General features: G+C 44.2%; 1 protein-coding gene across 1 annotated transcript in view; it reads left to right on the top strand.

The window, feature by feature from the left end:
* LOC120456601 (pneumococcal serine-rich repeat protein) overlaps positions 1 to 18,740 on the top strand; it is a 32,528-nt gene extending 13,788 nt beyond the window's left edge. The window contains exons 3-6 of the mRNA XM_039643511.1: positions 11,654 to 11,784; positions 12,080 to 12,611; positions 12,959 to 14,345; positions 14,691 to 18,740. Of these exons, the coding sequence (XP_039499445.1) occupies positions 11,781 to 11,784; positions 12,080 to 12,611; positions 12,959 to 14,285 (1,863 nt within the window). The 5' untranslated portion in view covers positions 11,654 to 11,780 and the 3' untranslated portion in view covers positions 14,286 to 14,345; positions 14,691 to 18,740. The remainder of the gene's footprint in view (positions 1 to 11,653; positions 11,785 to 12,079; positions 12,612 to 12,958; positions 14,346 to 14,690) is intronic.
* Positions 18,741 to 19,549: the final 809 nt, after the last annotated feature.

Genomic DNA, 19,549 nt, shown 5'->3' with positions numbered 1-19,549 from the left:
GCAGGGCTTTCTAAGAATCCTTTGCAGTTGATCTTTGAGCTGCCATTAAAACGTGTCTGGTGTCTGATTAATTAAAGATTGCGGCCTAGAGAGAGCACTCATTTTCCATAACTTTTCCAGTGGCGCACAGATGCTCAAGTTGCTACGTCAATCAAAGGCGCTCAGTTATTCAATTGGTTAAATGAAACGTTAATTGTGCGCTCTTTAAACGCCCTATTTACACACACGCCCCCTTTCTGCGCCCTTTATTTGCATCGATGCCCGGCCTAATTGTTATCATTTATCGATAAGTGCATAATTAACTATCAATAACTATTTTGCTATCTCCCACGCTTTGGTTGCAATGGCCCTAATTGAAAATCACTTAAAATATTTTCATTTCGCTTATGCTAACGCAGTTAGAAAGAGATGGGCACAGATATAGTGGGATACAGATATGAGACAGAGATGGCAAGAAAGAGAGCTAGAGCGAGAGCGAGAGAGACAGAGACAGAGCCAGGGAAAGCAAACATGTGTGTGCGTGTCTGAGTGAGTTTTGCTTACATAATAGACACTTTATTACCATTAACTTAATTTACATTTTATACAAATGCGGCGCGAGTAAAGTGGGGGGGTCGAAGGCGCGGGGAGGGGGTGTGCGATGAAAGGGTAAAACATACGTGTCGGTCTATCTGTGTGTGAGTGCGTGAGAGAGCTTTTGTGGTCTTTCCACATTTCGTTATGTGAGTGTGGGTCTGCTTTTGGCACACACACACACACGCAGGCAAATTTAAAACGAACCCACACACCCCCAAAAAAGAGAGGGACAGAGAAGTGGTCCGTCTCCTTCCGTCTTAATGTTGAGTCGACCTTATGTGATACCCTGGAATACATACATACATACATTTTCAGTGCTGCCCTTCGAATGTCGTAGAAGCGAAAGTTAAGTAAGCCCTAAACTACTATTAGTAAACTAAAGAATATTTTCTAGTTAATACTATAAAAACCATGGTAGATTAAGTACCCATCACATAACAAGTAGTCTTCAGATATAACCAACAAATAACAAGTAAAAAGATAAAACTAACAAATAACAAGTAGTCTTAAGATATAACCAACAAATAACAAGTAGTTTTAAGATATAATCAACAAATAACAAGTAGTTTTAAGATATAATCAACAAATAACAAGTAGTCTTATGATAAGATGCTTAAGTCAAATTGAACTATTCAATTTCCACAGTCGCAAGTACCCATCAGGGTGAACAGGGTATGCAAATCGCTGTGATTCCATTTCGGATAAATTCAATTTGCGATTACTCCGCCCGTCGTTGTCGTTGTCGTTGTCGCTGTTGCTCTTCATTGTTGGCTGAATGCTCGCCAAATCTCTTAATGAGTGTGAATTTATGATTACATGCATTTAATGTGCTTCCCCCGCCACCCCCTTTCCGCTTCATCCCTCCACTATTCCCCAGCGTGCCACGCCCCCGCACTCCAGCAGCTGCCGCCCCCTTTATGGCCGCCCAAAGCTTATGGCATGCAAATTGAGACACTCGCCGCCTTTTTTTTTGGAGACTGGGTGGTGGGTGGTGGCTTTTCCGCCCAGAAGGCCGTGGGCCATGCTATGTGCGCACAAGGACATTCACTTGCTGCTGCTGCTGCTGCTGATGCTGCTGCTCCTGGCTTTTCGGCAGCCTCCCAACGATGATTCTGTCAATTTGAGTAAATCTTTTTAATGGATCGCAAAAATTAATCGTGTGGAATATTCTTGCGTCTTTTTTTATTTTTTGTATATATATGTATGCATGCATATTTCTTTTTTAACTCTCTGCTCGATTTTACCCACTCGGCACTCGTGTGTGCATGTATAAACTGCCACTTAAGTTATTTGTCAAGCGGAAATCGATTTTAGTTTTTCAATTTTGCGCCGAGTGCCAACAGTGAAAGGAAAACCTAATGGGGGAGCGAGAGAGAAAGAAATAGAGAGGGAGGATCCCATTTTATTTGATTTTATTGCGTAGCATAATAAATAAATTAATATACTTACATGTGTGTGCGTTCGAAGCAATTTACAATTCATTATTTTGCCATTCTCAATTTCAATTTTTGCACACACTCATGTGTATACACACACACGCACCCACACACACGCGCGACTGTCATCATAATGTTTCATTTCTACACCCCCCTTTTTTCAAGTGGGGGCCACCGGGGGCGTGCCTCCTCTGGGGGATGGCTTACATAAGGGGCCTAGCGGGTTAGGGGGGTTGGGGGATAGCAGGATGGGGAATGCCTCTGGGCAGCCCCAAGACTCCAAGCTAATGAAAGCAAGCGAGACGAGGAATGAGTTCAAGTGGAATTTATGTCCACTTGGGGCCAGTGCCAGTGCCAGTTCACTTCAGTTCAGTTCAGAGAGTCCAGTGGAAAGTGGCAAGTGGAGAGTGGCAAGTGAAAAGTGGAAAGTAGAAAGTAGGGGGCACTTTTATAATGTCCGACAATCGTTTCACATTTTTGTTTTAATTACGAAATGCAGGCGAACAAACACCAGCACTCGCAAAGTATTTTTCGTTGCTATAACTTTTGTCGCAACAATTTTTGCTTTCGCAAAAATACAAAAAAAAAGAAAAAGAAACATTTCCTGAATCGAAAACAAACCGAAAAGCAGATAGAGTAAACATTCCATAAGAACAATACGATTTGTTTGCATTTTGTTGTACTTAGAATAATACCAATGCGACATAAAATAGCAAAAAACGGGCTAACAAATTTAATTTGGCAAAGTTTTTTCGTTCTGGATATTAATTTTAATTACATGCCTTCAATTCCAGCTGCATGCTAGTGTTTTAGAAAAGTCTTAGTTGTGAGAAGTCTAACATTTCATCGAGCAACTCGAGTAACTCTATATAGTTGCTAAAACTAAACTAAAATCAAACTACAAACTTAACTCACTCGTCGAGGTGAGAAATTCAGTATTCTGGCTTCCATTTGGCAATATTAGTTTTTCTGGGAATTGTTACCATTTTTCTTATCAGTCTGCACAGAAAATGAAGTGCTTATGTGCTGTGAAATTAAAGCGATCTGTTGGCTGTCCCTTTGGGGCAAACTTTTTGTGCCTTTTTGGCCCCAACTTTTGGCATCCAACTATCGATTGGGCTCCTCTCATTTCTTATTAATGCCGCAGAGCCGAAAAATTCTTTCGCAAAATTAATAACAATAATCGTGAGCGTCGACCAGCAAGGGCAGCAAATCAAATTGAGTAAACTTGCGGTCTCAGGGGGGCCTCGGTTTGGTTTGGTTAGGATTGGGTGGAAAAATGGAAATGGAAATGGGGTGTATGCTGGAAAAACCACAGAATGTATAGACTTTGCTTTCACTTTGTAGCTGGATTTTTTTAGAATTTTTTTTTCTGCGTTTCTGCCCCACTCCGTTTGGTTGTTTGCATTCTGCCATAAATCATTAAAAGCACATCAAGAGGGAGTCGTGCGGGGGCGGGGCTGGTGGCAGGGGCAGGATGGCCGGGTTGGTTGGTGAAGGCCATGGCCATGGTGCAATAGGAGTGGCAAGTGGAAAGTGGCAAGTGGGAGGGAGCCTCTCCAAGGACCAAGTCGGGCAATATTCAACAATTTATTTATGTTTACCCACCACAAACAATTGAGAGTGTGCTGGAAAGCGCTTTCCGCTTGCCACCGCTTTTCCACCGCTTTTCCCTCTCCTCCCCTCTCCAGGCCGCCTTAGTTGGTCAGGGGCAAAATGGTTTACAGGGATGTCTTCGCTCGGGGACAGAGGACATTTTCTATTATTATTTATTTGTTTTGCTTACACGGAAAAAGTTTATGCGATACAGGGGTCAATATTATACAAAAGGTAAATACATGTTTGCCATATTAAATGTTTCAATTTGATGGAGTGCAGGCCGTTGCCGTAGCCACTTATACTCACTTATGATCATATATGGGATATGGCCTTTGAACAAGATTTAATTAAATTACTGTTGCAGCACAATACCCTTTGGGAACTTTTGCATTTATGTTTGCGGCCACTGATGGAAATATTCGATGACTGCACGATGCCTAAAAATCAAATTAAAAGCCATCAAGGTCCACTCTAAAAGCTCAAAAACGAGACAAGCTGAGACTTAATTATGCAATTTTATTTGGGTATTTGCACAATAATATTTGTATTGATTGCCGCCCGCCTCTTCTAGTCTCGAGTCTCGAGTCTCAAGTCTCTTTTCACTGGAACTTTCAACTTTGATCAAAGCAGCTGCGCGATGATAATCCGCTCCGGCATTTAGGGGTTTTTCCCAGTAAATGTTTAATTAGATAAACAAATCAATTCTGATGCGGAGCGCCCACATCCGCCGCCCTGACGAGACGGAAGCCTTGCGGTTCGCATCCACATCCGCATCTGTATTCGCATCTGTATCCGCATTTGTATCCGCCTCTGTATCCGCATCCGCATATGTATCTGCATCCGTTTTCGGTTGCGTAGCAGGTGATGGCGTCATATGGATGTATAGATTGCATTAATTGCGGCACCACCAACTCCGTTAAATAAACCATTAATTAATGGCTGTGGGGAGTGACCGAGCATTATGAATGATAAATCATGCATGTTTCTCCGCTCATTATTACCCAATGATTCTATGAATATTTAATCCCCCACCCCCTTCCCTCCTCAGCCTTTTGTTTTGCCTCCAGGATAATTGCGTTTCGTGTCATTTCATTTGTACATCGCATTGTACACTAGGTCAGTTTCCAAAAAGCATACATACATATATAGATAAATGCACATACATATATAGATAAATGCACATTGAATTAACATTACATGTGGATTCTCGTGTATGCAGCGCAAATTATTTATACTGTAGTAGATTGCCTCTCTGGGTTCCAATTTTCCGATAATCGGCGATACTTACTTACTTACTTACTTAATAGTTGCATAACTGTCGTTTGCAACGCTGACTGCCTTTTGGCATCGATAATGATAGGCTGCCTCTAATAATATACATTATAGATGTTTATTATTATAGATTATTATACTATTATTATAGATCTGCTGCCTGCAGAGTTCCTAAGCAAGAGCTCTATTTAATGGTACTAGTTACCTAAGAGGATGCAATCACTTAATTTTAGTCGCGATGCCAGATGAATGATGCACTTTTTTCACTGCACACTTTAAGACACCGGTTTTGGGGAATTTCCAAATATAAATTGTATTTTTAAAAGTTTGGAAATTACAAATAACTTTCTTGTTGCCCAAAACTTCAGCGCGCTCTGTTACTTGTCAGAAGTTTTCACTGCACTTTCACTTGCGCCCAGTTTTATGCAACACTCGTGCCTCTCTTTCCACCCACGCATGCCGTCTCGCTTGCTCGCTTTTCTGCCACTGCCACGATGTTTTTTCGTGTGGCATGTTATCTAAGCTAATTAGTTTTCCACATTTCGCTGATATTTCGCATAGAGGATGAAATTTGAGGGGTGGTTTCACAAAAAAAAAAAAATAAATGAAAAAAAACTGGACAAATGGAAGAGATTGGGTATAATCAAGTGATTGTGGTTGCATATACTCATATATACACCTTACCAGCTATGTTCCATATCGCATTTGGCCAACAAACTGCCTGTGACATGCGTGCAGTGGCATCGAAACCAAATTCAATTAAATGCGAAATTCCATTCAATCAAAAAACTTGATGTCAAATCCGACTTTCTAAGGCCCCACACCCCAACCCAAGCCAACCCAAACCACCAGGTGCATTGTGTGCGACATAAAACAAAAGCAAACTGCCGAAGCTCTCTGGGATTAGCTGTGGGAAAATAATGCCATGGGCCGTTGTTCCCACACCAGTTCCCTTTTTTGCTTGGGAAACAATGGCTGGCTGCATCTCGAGATAGGATCCCAGTGCTGCTGGTCCTGCAGCTGGTTACTCACTAAGCCCGGTTCTGTTAGGTTATTCAAACCCAAGCTCAGTCACAATCCCAGTTCCAGTTCCAGTCGCAGTCCCAATCCCAATCCTTTTGCCATTTTATCAGCAAGTTCTAGGAGCACCGAATACGGCTTAGTTCTAGAATCGTTGGTGGCTTTGTTGGATACCAGTACCCAGTATCCTGTACCCCGTATCCAGTACCCAGTAAGCAGCTTACACTCCTCCGCCACTCCAGCAGTTGGTGCCAGCTGCATTTTAATTACCTGACAACATTTAATTAACAGCACGAAAGATTCCACAAGCTCGGGATGCGATGCTGCCGCTAGCCATCGGAACTTCTAAATGGAATGCTTAAAAAATACAGTTTCCCTTGGCATCACTGTTTGCGATGCAATTTATATTTAACATACAAAAAAAAAAATCATAAATGTAAACACATACAAATAAACTGGCTTTTATTTTTTGTATTAAATACGTTGATTATGATACGTAGTATATTAGGATTTTCCTCAGCATTTCTGTGTAATTGCGTGGTTAATATGCAAAAAGTTATATATTTTGCCAGAGATTTTCACTGATAAATATTGAGAATACACAGCTACAGGGTATTTAATGTGAATGGAAGAGCAATACAGAGTGAGACTGCGCGATAGCGAAAGAAAAAAAGAAAAGAAAAGCGCCCAAGCATTTCGTAATACTTTTTTCTGTGAAATTAAAATTGTATTTTAGCCATAATCTGTGCAATTCAATGAGCAACATGCGAATTCAATTGAATTCAATTTGATTCAATTGGAAGCAAAGCAAAAGCAGACAGAGCACCCAGCCACCCAAGCATCCAATGAGGACCAAGTCGGATAGACAGCAGCATGAGTGGGAGTGGGAGTAGGAGCAGGAGCTGGAGGAGCAGGAGGAGCAGAAGCTGGAGGAGCAAGAGCTGGAGGAGCAGGAGCTGGATGGAGCAGGACTCGCATTCACTCAATGGCCAACGAATTTGTATGGTTCCATACAAGAGGAAGGCGACACACACACACACACATACACACAGGAAGAGTGGGCGGTAATGGGCAGTGGGCGTAACAGTTTACAGTTATACAGCTTTATTTTTTATAGCCTCCTCCATTTACTTCTTGTTTTTTGCCCCACTGCTTTTTTTTCAACATTTTCCAGAGCAACGCAAATTTTCTGGCATCTCTACTTGGTCCACTTTGGTTAGATTCGATTAGGAGTAAACGCCCGCCCACTTGGATTCATCTTGGATCCCTGCCGCTGCTGCTGCTGCTGCTGCTGCTGGCCTCTGCAGCAAATGCATTTATGTTTTAATTCGCTCAACCAAGTTTGTAGGTGAAGGCGTGGGCATTGGAACGATGACAAGGACGAGTATGAGGATGGAGATGGAGATGGGAATGGGGATGAGGATGGGAATGGGGATGGTGTGCCATGCCTCACACCATGTCATGTGCTGCAATTCAGTTAAGTTTTGATTGCTATTTTCGCATCGCTTCCTGGCCCGCAGCTCGGCTGCTGCCACAATGTTGCCAGCGGCAGCAAATGTGTGACATTTCCGTTTCCGCTTGCCGCGCTTATGTATTATGCAACAGGAGCACACACACACACACACATGCACACATCCTCTTGCAACTTTTTAGTTGTAAATAACCAAATAACAAAAAGAAAAAAAAAAAATGAAACCACAACAAATAGCGCACACAAAGGGACTGGCAATAACAATGTTATCAAAGACCCAAAGCGGCGACAAAATCGAAACGAAAAGCGGAAGTTCCAAGGAACCGCCGCACAAACGCATCTCAGGGAGTCCGATTTCCGTTGTGGCGAAGGATGACCATGACCAAGACCGATTCTGATGCCGATTCTGTGGTCCTTCTGTGTCCTTGTGCATGGCCTCCTTTTATCCTCTATATCCTGGGCGCATTTTCGTTGTTGCATGTCATAAACAAGCTTGTCAAGCAGATCTCCACAGGCGAAAGGCAACCGAAGAACAGAAGCAGGAACAGAAGCGGAAGCTAAGCAGTTTCAAGAACATTTTAAATTGCACATAGGAAATGGACTCATTGCTCTCACCAGCATCGAAAAGATGGGAAGTCACAGTCAAAAAGTGGTTCAAACTTATCGAAAAAGCCAAAGGCTTAAAATGAAATGCCTGAGTGTATGGACGCAATTCATTACAAATTCCCTGACCACCTAATTGCCGCAAACCACAGTCCCAACTGACCTTTCCGTATCCGTATCCGCATCCGCATCTCAGTTGCACCGGTGCAACCACAACGTAATTTCGAATGTGGCGATGTGGGGTAACCAGGTGTGTTCACTTCCGTTGCCAGGTGCAACTGCTGCTGGATGCAAGACAGCATGTCAAAGGCAGCCAAGAAAGCCGCAATCATAATGTTCCTCTACGGAATCGCATCCGCACTCAACAAAAGCCGCCTGCACAAGCTGTTCTTTGAGCTCATCGCACTGGCTGATCGACTATTGAATACCCCTTTTCCAAAGATACTAAGCCACTGATGTGTGGTTATATTTTGTGTTTTTAATTCGGTTCAATGAAAAGCAACATTCGTAAGCAGCAAATAGCATTTGAAAACTTTTAACTTTGTGACCAACCTGAAATACCCTCTGATGATAGACTGATGATAGTTCGACAGGAAAAAATGGTGAAAGCTGCACGCACAAAGAACAAACACTTTTCTCCGAGCATTTGAATCTCGATGTGAATGCGAATACGAATGTGGCACTGTATCTGAAACTTATGGTGATGTGGACGCTAGTTGCTGAATGCGAATGTGAATGCGACGTTGCCAATGGCCATATGTGGTCTAACCCCTAACCTTTGGCATTCAAATGTCCACGCCCGTCAAAGCCAATATATGTGGCAGGGGGTGGGGGGGGGTCTATCTAAAAATGTCTCTCCAGAAAATGGAAAATCCGGGCAGGTTGCAAAGGCAGTTTCCTGGCATGAGCACTCACGCCCAAAACTACTCCATGCCTCTTAACCGTGCCGAAAACCGAGTAAAGGGCATAAAACGGAAGTGATGGCGATAAGAAAAGATTAAATTACCTTCAGCACCTCAAGGATAAACATATCCCTGGACAATTAGGAGCAATTTGCAGGACTAGCCCCCAGTGAGTTGTGCGTTTCAATTCTAAATGGTAATGGCCATTAATATGCAGTGTTGCATTGGGCGGGTGTACGAGTGCTGACGATGCTGATTGATATCCTTTTAACCCACATCTCTCCACCATTTCCAGGCTAAAGTGCTTTGTAAACTTTTTTGTGCAAGTCCATTAAACAAAGCTAAGCTGAAATTGAGCGTGGCGCCCGAACAGGGACCCCGAAGTGGTGGACGGTGGGACATTGTGTCTGCGCGTCCATCTGTCAATCGGTCTCTGCTCTCGATCTGTGCTGACTGCGTCCCTGTTTCCTGTTCCCCTCCTAACCGACCCTCTGACTGTCCCACTGTCCCACAGTCCCACAGTCCCACTGTCTATCTGCCCCGTCGAGTCAATCAATCACCCACAAAATTGGGTGGAGTGGTCGAGTGGCGTTGAAAATGTGTGGCAACTCAAATCAACTAACCAAATACACACATCACTGGCCGAGGGAAATAGAGTCGGTGCCTGAGAATCAATTGAAGTGACATTTAATTTTCCTTAAATCGATGGAAAACCGCAGCACATTGTGCACATGCAACTTATCAAATATGGCGGATAAATCTCAATTAGTTTCATTGACAATTTTCAGACACAACTCCGCATTGCGAACGAATGTAATTAATGAACGCTGAGTTAGATTGATAAAGAAGTCCAATTTCACACTACGTTATGCTTTATCACAGATATCACGGTTAATTTGATCAATTCCCCGAATCCACCTTGATTGCTCAAAAGAACAAAGTTCGTTTGAAAGTAGTACTTAACTGGGCTGCACACATTGACAGGTGTTCCTGCTGGCACCATTAACTGCACAATGGGTTGGTTGCTACAATACACAATATGAACTGGTGAGCTGGTGGGCCCACACGAAATGGGTGGCAGGTTCGGACAGGAATCTGTCCAAAAAGGACATGCAATAAAGGACTGCACGGTGCACAAAATTAACCTCATAACGGTTTTCACTTCTTGCGAAACCACAGGACATGCAGTCGCTTTGTGCTCCACTAAAATTCCCCAAAAACAATGGGCACCGATAGCCGAATACTGGACTTCATTTAAATTCAGAGAGGCGTTTATTTCGGATTTTCGGACTGTCGGACTACGAATGTTATGTTAACGCGAACGTATTGGCTTAGTAATATGCTCGTTTATTTAGTTGTAATATCTGGGTGTTTTTCAAGCTTTTCAGTTACCTAAGCGCGCGGACAATGAAGGCGTGAAGTATTTCCCGGAAGGATAATTGCCGGGGAAAGGAGAGCAGGACAGCGAGTGAGGGGAGGGTCCTGTCAGTGGCATAGACAGGCTAATTAGCTCCCACACAAAGCCGCAACTTTGGTGTTGATTGCCAATTTACAAGCTTAATGAACTTGCGACTTGCGACTCGGGAGTTGGGACTTTGGACTTGGGACCTGTGATTTGCGGCCTGCGACTTGCGACTTTGTGCTGCCCCAAGTTGCAGCGGTCAGCGGATGAGGATATTGGATGTTGAATGTTGGATACATGATACAGGATACAGGATGTCTGCTGACTATGCAAGTGCTCCAAGTTAAATCGAATCAAATCGAATCAAATCAAATCAAATCTGCGTTTGTTAATGGTCGCAGTCCGCCAGTTGAGGTGATCTAATAAAAGTTGCTCACTGATCACTTCCGCTGGGCATTCAGTGCATCCAACGAATCAATGTGGATGCATGGATGGGATGGGATTACCACAACGCCATAATTAGTCGCTTAATTCCCCGCATTGAACGAGTTCCCTGTTCCTGCTCCGGGCAAATGTTAAGGTTGCGGCTTTAACTCCATCGCCATCGCCATCGCCATCGCAGTTGCCATCGAGCGAAATGGAAACTCCTGTGGCATCTGAGTTATGGTGAAATTTCATTTGAACTTTTGCATAATTTTATGCTTATTATGGCCGGGATGTTGGGCTGTCGGACTGCCGGTTTGTTTGTTGCTGTCGCTAACAGGAAAAGAGGGGAGCCGACAGCAAATGGGGAATGGAGAATTGGGAATGGGGAATGGGGACCCAACAAGCAGCGAAGCGAAAAGTCCCTGGACAGTGGCTTTAATTACTTTGATGCATGATTTTGCTGCCATTTGCAATTTGTAGCCCGGGATAATGAGCAGGAAGAGCTAAACTTGCCCCGGCTTTATTTAACCTGCCACACGGGCGGCACACCGAGTGGACTCGAGGGGCACACGTAAAGGATTCACACATGAGCTGGTTGTGCTGGCTGTAATACCCTTCGGGTTTCGGGGATACGGGGTTTTTAGGGATTTACGAGTTTCACGAGTTTCAGAATATTGAAATTTGAGTGCACAACGCGAAATATTCACAGCCTTTTGGAGATGAAGCAATTTGGTTGCCGTTCACCATTTAATGTATTTAAAATAGGGTCTTTGGCAAAACTAAAGTTTACATTTCTTGAACGCACGTATTAAATGTATTTCTCATTTGTTAACTCTTTTAAATATTCACCACAAAGAGCAAACAAAATATGGCTTGCTGCCGTGGCAGTTGGCAGTATTATGTTCGCTTATCGCTTATTGGACGTCTGGTTTGCTCTTGTTTCCAGCAAGGACACTTCAAAGGACAGCGAACACCGGAGAGGAGGAGCAGCGGAGTTGGAAGCAGATTGTCTACACCCCGAAGACAGTCAGTAGCGAATTGCCCGCTGGCGAGCAATTGAGCAATTTTGCAAAATGGGTAAGTGACAGCCAGACGAGCCACTAATGAACCACTCGAGCAAACCGGACACCTGGTGGCCTATCGCAGAACAGGCGTTTTGCACCTGCTGTTGCAACAATTGCCAGGACTCATTCGTGGCAAGCAGATAGCACTGCAAAGTGCACTCGTACATATATTTAGCAATTAGCTTTTATAAAACTCAGGTACTCACAGTATTATCATTACCAGAAAGTGATGTTCTCATCATAAATCAATCTTTAAATCAATTTTTAATACAAGTACAACTCCCAATACTTACTATTCCGTTCCCCAGATGCGCTACGCTTCCGTGGTTCACCATTCGCCCGCTTCACGGGCCAGTCGACTGGACCGGGTCATCCGCGTCCACCGCCACACCCACAGCATCCGCAACGCACACAGCCGATGGGAGCACATGGCATCAGTGCACCCGAACCGCTGATCGTGGTCGAGGAGTCCAATCTGCCGGAGGAGCAGGAGGACAGCTCGGAGCCGACGGTCTCGAATCGCGGCAGCCTGGACATCGACTCGCCCGTGAATCCGTATCTGCTCTCGCCATGGCGTGATCCTCGCGAGGCACGCAAGCATTCCCTGCCCTCGCAGCAGGTGACCGACGGCATCACGGCCAGCCAGGTGCGCCGGCTCTCGGAGCGAGGTGGCGAGGGATCGGGGCCCACACCCAAGGAGGCCGCCTTTCTGGCCACACTGTCGCAGGCTCCGGCGCCCACCGGACGTCGCCACTCGGTGGTGACCATCTCCAAGGTGCCCACCACTCTCTTTGGGCGCTCACGTCGCGAATCCGTGGCCGCGTATCCCAACAGCAATGGGTAAGTCAAATTAGTCGATATATATTTCAAAATGAATTGTAACTGAACTAGAAGAGCTCAAAGTAGTTTGGTAGAGTTGCACAAAATTAGCCGGGCTTTTGAAACCACACAAATGTATAGAACTATAAAAAAACAGCCAATTGTGCTCTAAAATAACTAATTAATATAAAATCACAATATAAAGTTGACACTCTATTGAATCGCTTTGTAGTATTGTAGAAGCTCAATTTGTATTTGCATTTGCATAGTGCTTGCGTGAACCGACGGTAATTTGAGTTATGCACTTGCGACTCATCCGAGAATATTTAGCAATCGATTATCTGTGTTGTTCGTTGTTATGACCACAGGAGCAGTCGGGTGCTGAATTCCCGGCGGGAGAGCAACACAGGACCCCCATCGACAGACCCCATCGGCAGCATACACAATCTGCAGCTGGACATCATGGACGACATCTACTTGCAGTCGCGCAAGGCGCGCTTGAAGCTCTGGACCTCATCCAACGAGAAGGTGTGCGAGGTGCAGACCGTCGACGAGGCCGGCTCCGGCCAGCCGGGCCGACGATTCACCAACCGTCGCTACTCGGAATGCCCACAGCCAGGATTGGCCAGCTCCTTTCGCCGCGCCTCCGAGCTGCCGCCGTCGCAGCCGCTGCATCAGCAGCAGCATCAGCAGCAGCAGCAGCAGCAGCAGCAGAACTCGGCTCGTGCCTCAACGCGTCGCAAGAAGTCGGGCAGTGGAACTGGACTCCTGGGCAGTCGTACGGACATCGCCGGCATATTTAGCTCGTTGACCAGCTCGGCCATGGACATGCACCGGCCGGAACCGGAAGGTCGGGATGGCAGCTCAAGTGCCAGCTCATCGGCAACGGCCACGGCCAGCAGCCCGTTTCTCAGCCAAACCTTTCAGGCGGCCGCTCGTGGGCGTGCCACCAGTGCCACGCCCACACCGACGACACACAGCGGATCACTGGCAGTTGGCGGCGGCGGAGGTGGCGGCGGCGGTGGAGCATCGGGAACCACTGGCGGACTACTGGATCCAAATGCCGGTAGGTCGACGCGATCCAACAGCTTCGATGTGTCGCTGCTGAACAACGCCAAGCAGCTGGTGAGCGATGTCCAGGACAATAGTTCGGCCACCCTGTCCGGTTGGTTTGCCAAGCGGCACACGCCCTTGGCGCGCAAGAAGAGTGTCCGCAGCAAGAGTTCGGCGGTGGCGCTGTCCAAGGATGTGCTGGAGCGGCTGCAGAAGAAGGATCCGCTGGGTGGTGACTCTGGCAAGCCGAAACTTAAGCCACGCAGCAAGCAAAAGACCTGGGCGGAGTCCACCAAGGCGACGGTGGATGCCACCATACTGGGCACGGCCATCGAGGGTTTCCTGCGCAAGAGCTCCAACGCCAGCATGGGCGGCTCGGGAGCGGGCTCATCATCTGGCGGCGGTGCCTCCACATCGGCAGCGGCACGCGGTGCCACGTCCAAGGCGAGCAAGGATTCGGGCAGCGCCAGTGGCAGTCCAGCCCGTCGCAGTCGACCCTCCGCCAGCAGCTCTGCTCAATCGCAGGCCGGCCGGGCAGTCCGCTCCACGCTCAATTGGTTTGGAAAGGCCGACGAGGATGACTCCAAGGACACGTGCGACGCCTCGCTCTGCGCCACGCTCAAGGACCTCTTTGTCAAATAGGTCGGGGGGCGCAGAGGCAAGTAAAGCCATGGGCCAAGTCCCGGCTAGAGCAGCACACCGGTAAGTTGCAAGTCCTTTAGATAATATATTATGCACTTAAAAAAAAAAAAAACCTCCTGTATCTCCTGCATCCTTAGAGTTTTCAATTCGATTCAAAGAAACTAGAGCTTTTTCAGCGACCAAATTGAAACATAGAATTGACAAACCATGTCTTTCTTTTAGCTATTGTTAAACAAATACGAGAAATTCTTTGAAATGTATCTTGATTATTCTAAGAATGCAGGGCTTAAGTTCCACACTCAACTCGGTGGTTCCTGAATAAATGCCTGATAAACCAAATGCAGCAAAGCAAACCAAATAGCCTGCTCCTAACATTGTTATATCACGTTCTGTGTGCACTTTTAGCCAGCTACTTGCACCTCTGAGATCCAAAAATCCTTATCGAAATCCGAAATCCGAAAACAAAACAAATCGAACGAAGTTGAAGTTCAAGTTGAATGCTTAAACAACCGAGTGAACAATAAGCGCAGCAAACAGTAATCCCCATTAAATTCATCATATAACAACAGAGCAGCAGCAGAGGCTTAATGGCAGATTAAAAGCATAGCAACGTCTGCCTTTCGTGCGGAAAGGAGATGCACATACATAGTTCACCAAAATCAATTATATAATCAGCATATAAACAGCAGCACTTACATAACTCACAAGCAAAAACAATAATAATAATTGATAGCACAGGCTTCACACAAAACACGTCCATTCCATAGAATGAAACACCATAGAATGAAAGGCACAGACACAGTAAGATACAAGATACAAGATACAAGATACAAGATACAAGATACAAGATGCAAGATACAAGATACAAGATACAAGATACAAGATACAAGATACAAGATACAGTAAGGTGAATGAGAAATTAGAACTACAAAGCAACCGGTATACCTGGAATTGGAACAATAACACTGAAGAAGCTATCGATACCTGAAGAATAATCAGGTTTGATGTACATCAGTACGTACACGAGCAGCAAATGAAGGATCAAATGGAGGAAATAGAACTTAACAGCAATACACAGTGAACTACTGCGCCTACAAACAAACATACACCTTTAAAATACTAAAAACCCCCAATCCTAACCAGAACGGAGAACGGAGAACCGCAACGAAGCACCGATAACCGATAGCACTGAAATCCGATTAACGGTGAACAATAAGAGTACAAGAGAGCAACTTTTAACGGTACAAGTAACTTTACGCATAACGGTAATGGTAAGTGAGCAGACAAAGACGAAGACGAAGGCGAAACGATAAGCGATAGACAGTGATCGATAGGCAGATAGTTAAGCGATAACCGATAGAGTTTAAGGCAACGCTGCAGGGGAGTCAGGGAAGTGGAATCAGACATCAGGAATCGGTGGACACAACACCTCATCCCATTATACCTCTTATAGCTAAAGATACAGATTAAAGATACAGATAAATAATATATATACGTATATATTCTCATACATTTGCATACCATTTGTAATCGACGAGGGGGACGAGAAGGAGTACAAAACTCGGGGAAATTCGGAGGGCAGAGAATATACACATATTTTTCTACGTGCAGAGCAATTTAAGCGGGTCCTTTCTAGTAAAGGAGTAAAGCCCGGAAAAATGAAGAAAATCAGTACTTGTTGATGCATTGCCAATGCGGCAATGGAACCACCTACATGTATATCTACATACATACATATATGGAGTGTGCGTGTGTGTGAGTGTTTTTTTTTTTTGGTGGCCATGCATGTTCATGCATGCACATCGGAGAAGTACACAGACATATTGAATGTATTTATGAGGCAAAACCGTAACCGTGGCAGATGCACAAATCGGATTCAAACAATCGGGTGAATCAGGGCAAAAGCTGATGCCCCAGCAACACACACGGTTGCCACAACCATATCACAATAAGCATACATATGAACATATGAACATATGAACACAATGAAATCAGCACGACTACGTGCTACGTATAAACACGTTACAATATACGAATATACATGCATATTTATCTACGGAGAATTAGAAGTAAATGTCTACAGACTCAAGAGTTTTAATCAATGTAAACCACACAAAAAACGTAATTTGTATGTACAATCTGAGCTTACTCGAGGCAAAAATCAGAAATTACAATTCGCAAAACGCAAAATCGCAAATCACAACACAAACAGCAAATGCCAAACTAAATCGAGTCGGTTCGAGTTGAATTGAATTGAATTGAAAATCGAATATAAATTAATGTTCGCGTTGAATATTTAATGTTAAACGTAAAATAATACGCAGGCAACAGCAGCAGCAGCAGCAGCAGAAAAGCTGAAAAGCTGAAAAGCTGAAAAGTGCCAGTTGGGGGAGGAAGTTTCCCAGGAAGAAGTTTGAAAATCAATTAACGAAGAAACTCAAATTGGAAATTCGCAATTGCAGTATTGGCAAACGGTGGAGTGTGGAAAAGCCAAAGAGAAAGAGAGAGGCAGGTATAGAGATAGCGATAGCGATAGAGTAAAATAGGACAAACAAACAAACAAACCAACAAACAAACAATCAGTCAATATTGCAATCAATCAAGTGTGCTTCTATATGCGGCATTTGGCTTTGTCAATTTGTCAATTTGATCAAGAGGCAGCAGCAGCCAAGGGGCGTTGATGATGGGCAGTTGGATGGGCAGGAGATTGGAGGAGACTGCAATGTAGTGGCGAAACTACTCAATATAACATACACGAAATATATATGTATTATCCATCTATCCAAATTGTATCTCAATGTGCCCGACAAATGTGTTTTTAGACTTCGATTTCCATGTGCGTGTCTCAAGGAGGTAACCCAAAGTTAACTTTCACTTTCAGTGTGTTATATAGTGCTTAAGAGCGGCAGATTTACCTAAATACTGATCTATATCTCTATATACAATACCTACACGTAAAGATACAAATATATATATATATATACCGTATATACCGTATATTTCAACTATTTACAAGTGCGATCCTTCTTGGTCGCAGCTAACTAAAGTTGTCCACCTTTTTGCTCATCATCCTAACTGTTGTTCTATATCGTTGCTATTACCGATCTACACTATGTAACAATAAATGTGTACAAAAAACGGGCAAAAAATTGGGGGGCAAATCGGGGGGGAGAAGGGACGAGAAGGGCATCTGAGGAGTATCTGAGTATCTCCATCTGCAGATGCCGCGTAGCAGGCCAAAGAAACTCTCAAGTTATATTTGTCCTATTTTTGATAGTTGTATATATATATACTACATACATGCATATACATATACATATGTAATGCATATACAATACGTGTATACCATACATACACGAATACCTATATGGATGCAATTTTTTTCGATTGTTTTAGCATTGAATGTGCATAGATTTATGACTACAAACATATTCGTATATACATATGTACTATGTGAACCCTATCAAGATAATAATGCTTCCGAGGAATATATATGTATGTAAACCCATGAATAATCAGCGCGCGAAATCGGAAGTTAATGCATACATACATAGATGGAACTTAAAGCGCCGCTGATTATTTTCACGGGATGTCATTGTCATTGTTGTTGACTTTGTTGATGTCGTGCAATTGTAATTACCGTTATTCAATTGTTGTTAATGTTTATCCACATGTCTGTTTGTGTGCGTAAGACGTAAGACTACATACGAGCAAGCGGTTACCACCGACTACAGTACTTTAGTAGTGTTAACTGTCAACTGGCAAGTGGCAAGTGGCGCCCAACGCCAATAATATTCAATACCCACAACTCTCTTAGTGTGCGGTATTCGGGATCATAGCGATGCGAATATATATGTATATCCTATGTGTGTACTTTGATTCGAGCGATCGATCTATGATTTCGATGTTTTTTTTTTGGGCTTTTTGCTGGGTTCCAAGCACCCAGGGGGGAAAAGTGGGCAAAACTACGCATAATCTAGTGAGTAAAGAGGCAAATGGAAGGAGGAGGAGGAGCGATGGCGGAGGTGACATGCATATATAACTAAGATATATATCTGTGTAAATAACGGGAGGAGCATTGGGAATACGTTTGTACATAATTATGCGTACGCTAGCAAGGGGATAGCGAGAGAAGATGAGTGTATTTTTTTTTGAAGCCAAAATCCAAATGCAAACCGAATGTAAAACAATCAATTGATGACACATAATGTAAAAGAAACCAAATTAAATACAATACAGCTAATTAAATGGCGAATAAGAGAATGAACGATAAATCGAACGGTCGGCAGGCAGTACTTATACACATACATATGTACATCCGTATGCATATCCTTATACATATGTATGTACTTGTATGTGTGCTCCTTATTAGCCGTGACTTTGGAGCAGGAATCGAGTAAATTTGAGGACGTCGTTAGAGGATGTGCACCAGGCGAGTGTACTTTACCGCACATACAATACCCAATATACAGCTAAATATACACCCATATACATCTATATATACATATGGAACATATATATATATATATACCTATATATATATATATACGGAAATAAATAGTTTATGTGTACAGATTGCAGACGCTTTAATTTTGGGTGGGCGACGGGCTTGGCATGCGTTTCAGCATTTCAGCTGCCCATGATGGATCGATGCCTGCGGGGCATCGCGGCCAATCCAAGTCACCACAGCATGTATCCTCCAGTCCACCGATCCACCGAGTCCTGCGTCCTGCGTGTCCTGCCCAGCGATGGCTGGTTGGTCATAAATCAAACATCATTTCCGAGGACCCACCACAGTTCTGTTTTGGTCGGCGCCTCAAAGTATGCAACGCGAATTCGGCTGGATGGATTTCTACCTGGCCAGGTGACAACGGAGGGCGGGGGCGGGCGGCGGTAGGACAAGGGCAAAAGGACCAAGAATGACCGGCAACAGGCATTAAATGTTAATGCGCTTTATGCAACGCTTGACTGGCCAAACAGCCAGCGGGGCTCCCATCAGCTCCAGCATTCTGCTCGACAGCCAAGTGGACCGGCAATGCGGACCGATGGACCATTGAACATTCGAGATACCCTGCAAATGGTTACTGAAATTACAGATACCATTAAATTTGCCCTTATTTTAAGTTATTTACAGAACAGAAGTTTTTTTTTATAATTTCTTTTTTGATTTCTTAACGAAGCATTCAATTAGTAAGTATGTGAAAACTTTGAGTTTTTCTCAATGTGGCACAAATGGGAAAGGATTTTTTAAAAGCTGCTTTCCT

Source organism: Drosophila santomea, chromosome X (genome assembly GCF_016746245.2).
Source record: "Drosophila santomea strain STO CAGO 1482 chromosome X, Prin_Dsan_1.1, whole genome shotgun sequence".
In the NCBI taxonomy this organism is placed as follows: Eukaryota; Metazoa; Arthropoda; class Insecta; order Diptera; family Drosophilidae; genus Drosophila; species Drosophila santomea.
Note: the sequence above shows the minus strand (reverse complement) of the source record. Positions and strands in the feature narration are given on the sequence as shown.